Source organism: Buceros rhinoceros, unplaced genomic scaffold, assembly GCF_000710305.1.
Source record: "Buceros rhinoceros silvestris isolate BGI_N320 unplaced genomic scaffold, ASM71030v1 scaffold32076, whole genome shotgun sequence".
Lineage (NCBI taxonomy): Eukaryota > Metazoa > Chordata > Aves > Bucerotiformes > Bucerotidae > Buceros > Buceros rhinoceros.
The window spans coordinates 14,553-23,111 of NW_010418814.1; the positions used below are offsets into that span (position 1 = coordinate 14,553).

At 51.7% G+C, this 8,559-nt stretch overlaps 1 protein-coding gene across 1 annotated transcript in view; it reads left to right on the top strand.

Annotated features, from left to right (window-relative positions):
- NOD1 (nucleotide-binding oligomerization domain containing 1) overlaps positions 1-7,023 on the top strand; it is a 16,696-nt gene extending 9,673 nt beyond the window's left edge. The window contains exons 7-11 of the mRNA XM_010138677.1: positions 633-716; positions 2,738-2,821; positions 3,268-3,351; positions 5,377-5,460; positions 6,849-7,023. Coding sequence (XP_010136979.1) covers positions 633-716; positions 2,738-2,821; positions 3,268-3,351; positions 5,377-5,460; positions 6,849-6,921 — 409 coding nt within the window. The 3' untranslated portion in view covers positions 6,922-7,023. The remainder of the gene's footprint in view (positions 1-632; positions 717-2,737; positions 2,822-3,267; positions 3,352-5,376; positions 5,461-6,848) is intronic.
- Positions 7,024-8,559: the final 1,536 nt, after the last annotated feature.

Here is an 8,559-nt window from a genome sequence, read left to right on the forward strand (position 1 = left end):
CCAGTCCGTACCAGGACAGCCGGCAGCAGGGGCCTGGGGAGGAAATGCTGAGCGGGGAGATGACAGGATGGAGGACTGGGCGGATTTCTCACGGCAGCTCACTGTACAGGACACAAGACCCCTTTACCCCATGAGGGTGCAGGGCTGCAGAGGGTTTGCCCAGCACAGCAAGGTGATCCCAGAAGCGCTCCTGCTGTCTCCCAGACGCTGCTGTGCTGTGGCCCGAGGGTGCTGGTGAGTCAGCAGAGGCTGGTGGTGCGCAGGGAGTGGGGCTGCCCGGCTCAGCCCGGAGGGCACCTGCCAGGTTCCTCACAGGCTGAAAGACCGTGAAGTACTTGGGGTGGGGAAGGGGGGGTAGAGAAAAAGGGAGGATGCAATGTCGAGGGGCAGTAGGGCAGCACCTAATGCCTCCTGGTTTCCTCTCTTCACCAGGATGTGGGGGAATCAAGTTGGAGATGAAGGAGCAGTGGGGCTGCCCGGCTCAGCCCGGAGGGCACCTGCCAGGTTCCTCACAGGCTGAAAGACCGTGAAGTACTTGGGGTGGGGAAGGGGGGGTAGAGAAAAAGGGAGGATGCAATGTCGAGGGGCAGTAGGGCAGCACCTAATGCCTCCTGGTTTCCTCTCTTCACCAGGATGTGGGGGAATCAAGTTGGAGATGAAGGAGCAACGGCATTTGCAGAGGCCCTGAGGAACCACCCCACGTTAACAAACGTGAGGTAAACCACTAGCGGAGCTGGGCGGCTCGGCGTAGTGCTGGCTTTCCTGTCGTGCTTTGAAGCGATGACTCTCCCCAGCAAGCGTTAGCTGGGAACGCCATCTGGTATCGCAGCCTTAGTGTGTAACCGACAGGCTGCTGGTGCAAGCAGGAGGCCAGACTGAATCAAAGCGTCCTGTGCAGCCCCTGGGCAAGTTAAAAATACTGCAGGGCTGGCATCCTGTCCTCTGCCTGCACGTCCTCCCCTCACGCTGCACTGGCGTTGGTGAAAGCACATGGTCAGTGGGTGCCGTTTTGATCTGGGAGCATTAGCAGAAGGATGCGCCAACTGTCCTGGAATCAGCTCCCAGTTTCTGTTGCAAAGGTACGGCAGGTTTCTGCGAGGTAATTTTGAGGTGGTAAACTGTTCAGTCATTCCTAAACTCAGGCTCGTCCTTACTGCAGTGGAGCTACGACACCAGCCGCTCAGTGCCAGTGAGCTGTCCTCCTCGCTGGGGGTCCCCTCCCCGAACCCTCTGGAAGCCCGACACGGGTGAAGTCGATAGCGCACACAGCTGGGGAGAGCTGGCAGCGTCAAACAGCCCGGCCTCTGCCCGGCCTCGAGTGCTGGCTAGGGATGCACTCAGAGATGCACATCGTGTGGAGTCCCGCACGCAGCTGCAGCGCGGGGTTCAGGGTGACCCTTTCGACTGGTCTCCCAGTTCCACTGGCCTCCAGGGCCGGGGAGCAGACGAGGCTCTTTGCTCTACCCACAAGGTGGCACATGGCACTAGTTTCTTTAGAAATACGGAACGTGGGGACCTGGGCATCTCTGGAGAGCTTATTGCTGCCACTTCAGATCCAGGCATTTCAGAGCTGGCCCCGTGTCCTCCCTCCTGCGAGGGGATAGCTGGGCTGAAAAATTAAAAGCCAGGCAGGTGCAGTGACCTAGATATATTTAAACTGAAAAGCTACTGAAATAGTCATCTTGCCATAACTGCAGAACCCATCCAGACGCACCAGACTTGAAAGGAAACATTTTGAACCTGAATCAGAGCTGAGGGATTCTCAGATGGGAACAACTACGCTGATGAATGAGTCTGCAAAAATAAGGAGTAACTGCTGGCTGGCGCTGGGCTGTGCTGGCACCTCTGCAGGCTGGATCTGCTGCTTTGCAGCGTACGTCACTTGGGTTCACTTCTTACCTGCCTCTGCCTAACCTTGCTTCGTATGGTTTGAATCCCTAGTTAGCACCAGTAGTAGCTTTATGCCAAGATTAAGGGGAGATAATCCCCACTACATCAGTTTACTTCAGAGTATTTGCCATTTTTAGGCGCAGTCATGAGGGACTGAGAGTATCTAGTGTCAGCTGAAGCTAGGAGGGACTTGAGCTAACACCTATTTGAGCCATTGCCCTATGGACACCCCTTCCTCCTTTTTCTGGGACAGAGTACTATGTCAGGCTTTTGAGGGGGGAAAAGCATTCTGAACTCTGAAAGCCTGGAGCATAACTTCAGTTGGATGGTCTTGCCAACCATTCGAAGAGCGAAGGGCGGGCTGAGAACCGTCTGTGGTTTGTGACGGAAGCATTTACGAGCTCATCCCTCCACACACAACCGAAGGTGGTGTGTTTGGAGGAAGAGTGAGTGTTCAGCATCTGAAGGATTTCAAGGACAAAGTGCTGGGTTGGTACAGGGACTTGGGATGACGGGTGCCTGTAAAAACCTGGGTACTGCTAAGCACAACTCCTGAGCCCTGGTAGAAGCCTCGACTCTCAAAATCGCTGGGTGCAGCCCTGCTGTTGGTCCCAAGAGCGCAGCTCACCGACAGCAAACCCAACAGCCCGCCTGATGGACCGGCGCTCAGGCTGCAGCCCGCGGACTGTTGCCGCTTGTCAAAGACAGAAGGACTCTCGTGTGAGCCTTTGAGACCCCCGAACACCGAGCTGGGAAGCAGATTGTCCCAGGTGTTCTCTAGCATTGGGCAGTAGAAGGGCCAGGCCATGCTGGCTGTTTCTTACACCTCTGTATCTTCACTTCACAGTCTTGCATTCAATGGCATCACGACAGAGGGAGGCAAACGCATCGCTGAAGCTATGCAACACAACAACTCCGTGAAAATATTCTGGTAACTGACAGTGTGTCCTCTAGAACACGTTCCAATGTCCCAGTGCCACGCTCAGCAATGCTCCCTCCACCTCGCTCTCCCCATCTTCTCTCACTTCCATCATCTGAAAATAAGTTCTTTGTCCCCAGTTTTCACACCTCTCCAGTGTTGTCTCTACCTCTCTACCTTTTCCCACTATACCTCGTCCACCTTTTAGACACTAGAACATCATGAGGAAGTATCATTGGAACATTGCTCTGAGAAATAAAGATCCGATGCTCTTGTCTCCTACCTCCAGGGCGTCTCTTCAGTACATACCTCTTTGTGTCCAGCCTTTAGAAATTGCTCAGGGCAGGAACAGCACATCCCCCTCTGGCTGCCTAAAGCGAAGCCACAGACAAGCTGGACAAACAGGGCTCTGAAAAATAAGGGTAACATCCTAAGAGAACATTTCCTCTCCCACTTAGGTTGACCAAGAACGAGCTGGATGATGAGGCAGCGATGAGCTTTGCAGACATGCTGAAGGTCAACAAGAAGCTGGTGCATTTATGGTGAGTTACATTCCGCAGGGGCACAGGCTCCTTGGCAGCCGCTGCATTAAAGCTTCACCTTCCAAGTCTATGTAGGTCACAGTAAGCTTGCTGTGCGTGGTCTGGGTGCAGCTCACTGGTTGTGGACAGCTCTAATGGAAAGTTAATAAAGTCGCTGTCTGGTATTTTGAACTTGCTTTCATAAAGGGAAGAGTTTAAGCTGTTCCTGTGTCCTGGTAACTTTCGAACAGCTTAACTGATTTCATCTCTCCTTAGGGGACCTGTACTGGCCTTGAACACAAAAGCTTAAAAAAAAAAAAACAAACAAGCATAAAACTCTAATAGGATAAGCTTTTTATCATTCGTAGTATTTGTCATCGTACTCTGAAAATAGCAAGCTCACCTCTTACTCTCCAGCCAAGAGTCTGCAGAGCTCACACTGGAACACGTGTCTCCTTTGCTTGACGTTTTCTTCTGGTGCTAGCACTACTACTCGCAGGACGCTCATCAGTAAGACACAGTCTGCAGGAAACCAGAGATTATTTCTGGCAATCACCGAGAGATTTGTCAAACTTAGAAGAAAACACAGCATTGGCTGTTCTAATCCAGAGGTTCACAAGCCTTTGTCCGCAGATGGGGCTGGGCAGATGTGAGCGGTGAAATAGCCATCCACTCACTCCGAGTGATCGAGAGAAAGAATAAATGGAGCGACTTGGCCAGCCACGCTCGAGCATTCCCTGTAGTAGTCCTAGTTCCCCGCCTGAGGAAGCGCACTGGCCGTTAGAGGGGCCAAGTACTTGTAGCCTCTTTTGAAAGGAGTAGAAGCTCTGGTGCCCATCGCCCGGAAAGCAGAAAAGGAGAGGAGGGCTTGATTTCTTTGTGCACAGCTGCAGATACGCTTCACTGAGCCCAGTTTGGTTTGAATTCATAATAAAACCTTCTCCCTCTGGACAGGAGGCACAGTAATCTGGATACACGACTTTACCATGGCTCGGTATTGTCCAAGGGTTTCTGCCAGTATCCCACTTTGTTGGTTTTACCAGTGGATGTCTCCAAAAGGTCGTGACCTATACAGAGAGGTGAACTGGAGGCAGAATTAAAGCGCTTTTCCAGTAGCTGAACGAATCTACCGGATCCCTTTGCATTTTAATTCCTTTACTAAGTGCAGAAAGTCCTTTAATGGGAAAGTCCTGCTTCCTTCCCTCCCGCCCTAGGAGAATGTTCAATTCGTTCCGGTTTTCAGCATCATCCTGAATCCTGTGGGATTCAGGCAGCTGCCCACGTGGAACGGCCAGCTGTGGGGCCCCCCGTGGTAGGCTGGAAGGTAAGTTCTGAATTCGGCCGGGCTCAGGAGTGTCTTTCTGCTCATGCAGACGAGGGGGCTTCGTTCTAGCTAGGGAGATGGTCTACAGCGCTTGACGAGAGGTACCTCCTGCTTCATTAGCGCTGCCACTTGAGGATCTTCTGTGTAATGCTTTTCCCCTCAGCTCAGGTGAGTCGTACGCTGTAGCCGCTCAGCTCAGGTGGCTTCAGTGGGGCTCACTCCTTCCCATACCAGAGTCACATTCAGTGCTTTAGTTTTCAAAGAGGTTTTGGCAACTGCTGGATCATAACTGCTAAAACACTGGGCCTGCACAGGTTCTGTCCACACAATTTTCTGTAGATCACTTAAAAATGTCTTGGTGTTCTTAATGAGAAAACAGTGCTAAAAGGTTAGTTAGTCTGTCTCAGAGGGTCCAAATGTCTTGAGTCCACACCAGCAGTAAACAGTACGCAGCAGAAATGTGTCAGCCATGTAATTAAGCTCTGTATCTCCACAACACAACCGCATGTAAGATGAAAGGAGAAGACTAATGCTCTGGGCTCTGTTTCTGCAGTGCCCCGTGTGGGGCACCAAGATGGTGTGGCATCATCACAGACAGAAATCAGAGCCGTCGTCTGGTGGCAGACGCTCAGCTTTGCTCCTTGGCCCCGAGCTGAGCATCAGTGGTACCGCACTGCAGATGAGTTCCACGATCGTTTGACATGACGTGCTTTTCTTTCTAGGCTTATCCAGAATCAGATCACAGCCAAAGGGTTGAAGTGCCTCAGCGAAGCTCTCAAGGAGAACACAGCTATTAAAGAAGTCTGGTAAAGATCCCTTCCTCTGAGGCTCTCTTACACCCTTTCTGTCCCTTTAAGACACTGCTGCCGTTACTGCTTTCCAGCCTAAAGGATGCCGAGCGAGCTGATGCGAGGCAGGGCTGTAGTTCCAGCTGTGGGGTCCAAGCAGGTTCAAAGCCACTGTTAGTGCGATGCTGCCCTGTGTGTCCCGGAGGTCAGGCGGCTTTGCTAGTTCACCCATGTCTGTACCACTGATGGGCAGAAGGTCCGGGCCCTGCGGTTATAAACCAAGTTTTGCTTATCCCGATTTATTCTTAAACTTCTGAACATGCTCGTGCTCTTCAGGGCTAAATACTACCATGCCGGAGATGGTTACGTTTAATCAGCGTCACTGATTTGGTTCATAGGATCTGTGCCGGAGTGGGGCGTGCTCCGAATGCCCAGAAGGCGCTGCAAGCAGATGAACTTTGTGTGAGACTTGTTTGGGTGAGGTGGGCGCCACGTAATCACACGTGTTTGTTGCGAGGCACACAGCCAAGCACCCCTTTCCTTCCCCCACCCCGGGGAGCTCAGGAGTCGAGGGAACTGCACTGCCTTTAGAGCGCTCCTTTATCATCGAACATGGAATTTATTTTTAACGATGTATATTTGTTTTAGAGAAAGGACACTGAATTCCTGCTTAGAAAGATGATGACTCAGTGTCTGACTGGTGGGTTCCCTGGAGATGCAAGAGAGACGCTTTTTTAAAGGCCACTGTCAGGTTTCATCTACAGAAGATGCATCAATTCCCACTTGACTCAGTCTGAACTTTCAGAATGAAATCTGTCTTTTGGTTCTTGCCTGAATTGTCAGAGGTGTTCATTAACCCCCATAATTTAGTAACTCTAAGTGGTTTAATGGATTTCAGTGTTTCTGAGCAGGCTCTCACTCTCAGGAGTGTAAATATCAATGTACATTAACTTCATGCAGCCAGACTTGGAGAATTTTGCTGCGAGTCATTTCTCCTTATTGATGCTGGGGTACTCAACAGAGTTTTCTTCCCGTGTTGTCACAGAAGACACAAATGCTCTGCAGACTATTTAAATTTCTTTACACTAGCCCCCTGCACTGTAAGAACCTTTGTCAGCTCTGTGCTGCTTGCTGCAACGCAAACAGCCGGGTATGCAACACCCATTCTAGTTGGGTGACGCTGGGGCGTTAGTTCGGTTGTTGTTATTTGTGAAGCAGCAGCCTTGTTCCTCACATGTGCCGTGGGAACGGCGGTGCTGGAGCCTGCCCATCTGAGGCGGTTCCCGGCTGCGTGCCCTTGAGAAGCTTCAGCTCACACGGCATTCCAAAGCTGAGGTCTCCGCTCCGAAAGCTTGAGATGGTAGAAGCTGGGCAGCAGTCACATCCGTTTTATTTTTCCCCTCCAGTTTGAACGGGAACCTGATAAGCCAAGAAGAGGCCAAAGCTTTTGAAAATGAAAAACGGATCATTTGCTTCTGAACGAGGAGTTTCCCGTCTTACAAGCGCCGTGTTACAAAGGTTACTCCAAGTTACTTGGACTGCACGGTTTGTACGGGTGTAAATATGCAGCGCTGAGGGCACACGAGATACACAACGAGGTGCCCTCTCACGGGCGTGCTGCGCTCCCTCCGCTCCATCCCCTGCCCTGCTGCTGGTCCTAACCCTTCCGGTGATGGCGAGCTGCTCATGTGGCGCTTCGAAGACGAAATGCGGCGCGTTAGCAGACCAGGCCCCTGGCAGGTGTATGCATTCGGGCAGTTCGGGTTTACTCTGCACATTGACGTGCCTCATCTCCAACTTACGCACATAAATACAGACACACACGCGTGTGTGCGTCAGAAAGGGTGCGAGACGCACAGACTCCACGAGCTCACAGTGTTCGCTGCCTCGGAGCCGAGAGCAGACATGCCCAGCTTTACTGGAAACGTGCTCCGTTTGTCATAGTTGCACGGTACCAACGTTTTCAACACCAATATCTTTCTCCTGCCAGAAATTAAACCCTTATTTCTCTCCTGACGACTGGCAGCATTGTAGACGCTGCTTCTTTTTTTTTTCTTGAGAAATGGGTACATCAGGCTCAGTGCCTTCAATCACTTTTTTCCATACTGAAGGCAGTACCTTTTCTTTTATACAACCAGAAGACCTTACTGCCATCACTGTAAAAGCATAAAACCGGCAGTAAAACACTTTTGCATAACATCTCCCAAAGGCTGCGTAGCAACCGTCCCCTCCTGCTTCCACAGCCTTTGTTCTGGGGAGGGGTCTGGCGATCAATGTGCAGAATTGATCAGCAGGCTGCTCGGTGCCGTGGCTCTGGCCCGAGGCACCGCGCTGGCAGCAGGATGCCGATACTGAGTTGCCTGGCTGCAGTGGGGAGAAAGGGCGATTGAAAACCGATCGCGTCACGTAGAAATCCCTTCTCCCAGCAACAGGTAAGCGCAGGGAAGGGCTGAGACGCGCTCAGAAGGCTTTTGTTCTGGGTTCTAAAGGAAGGTGCGAGGCGAGGGGCAGGTAGCAATGATAGGACCGGCAAGAAAACACTATCCCCCAAAACAACAAGTGTGCAGGTGCAGAGAGCGTCACTTCAGGTGCTGCCGTGGTTTAAACCCAGCTGGCAACTGAACACCGCGCAGCCACTCGCCCCCTTCCCGCTCCGAGGGGGAAAGGGGAAAACCAGAAGTAAAGGCATGTCATTAGGATAATTTAATTAGAGAGTTAACCTACACAACACGAGGAGAGGAAAGCAGTGCACTGCTCACCACCACCACCACCACCACCACGCCAAGCCGAGCTGCGTCCCCTTTGGAGCTGCCTCCACCCGGTGGGGCTTGCCTTACTTTTATATATCTATACGGCTGTGGAAATTAACCCTATCCTAGCTGAACCCAGGACGGATGCCCTTAAAATAAACCAGTTGGCAAAAGAGTGGGGTGTTTGATTTTTGTGTCTCTGTGTGTGTGTGTGTGCAAATTAGGCAAGATTTAGAAAGGTAGGCTCAAATTGTGCCTTCTGCTTTGAGGAACAACTCCCCACTTGCTCAATAACCAACGAAACCTCGGCAGGCTGGAAGAAGACTCGCCAGTTGTCACCAGTTTGGCCGAGGTAAACCAAGGTCTG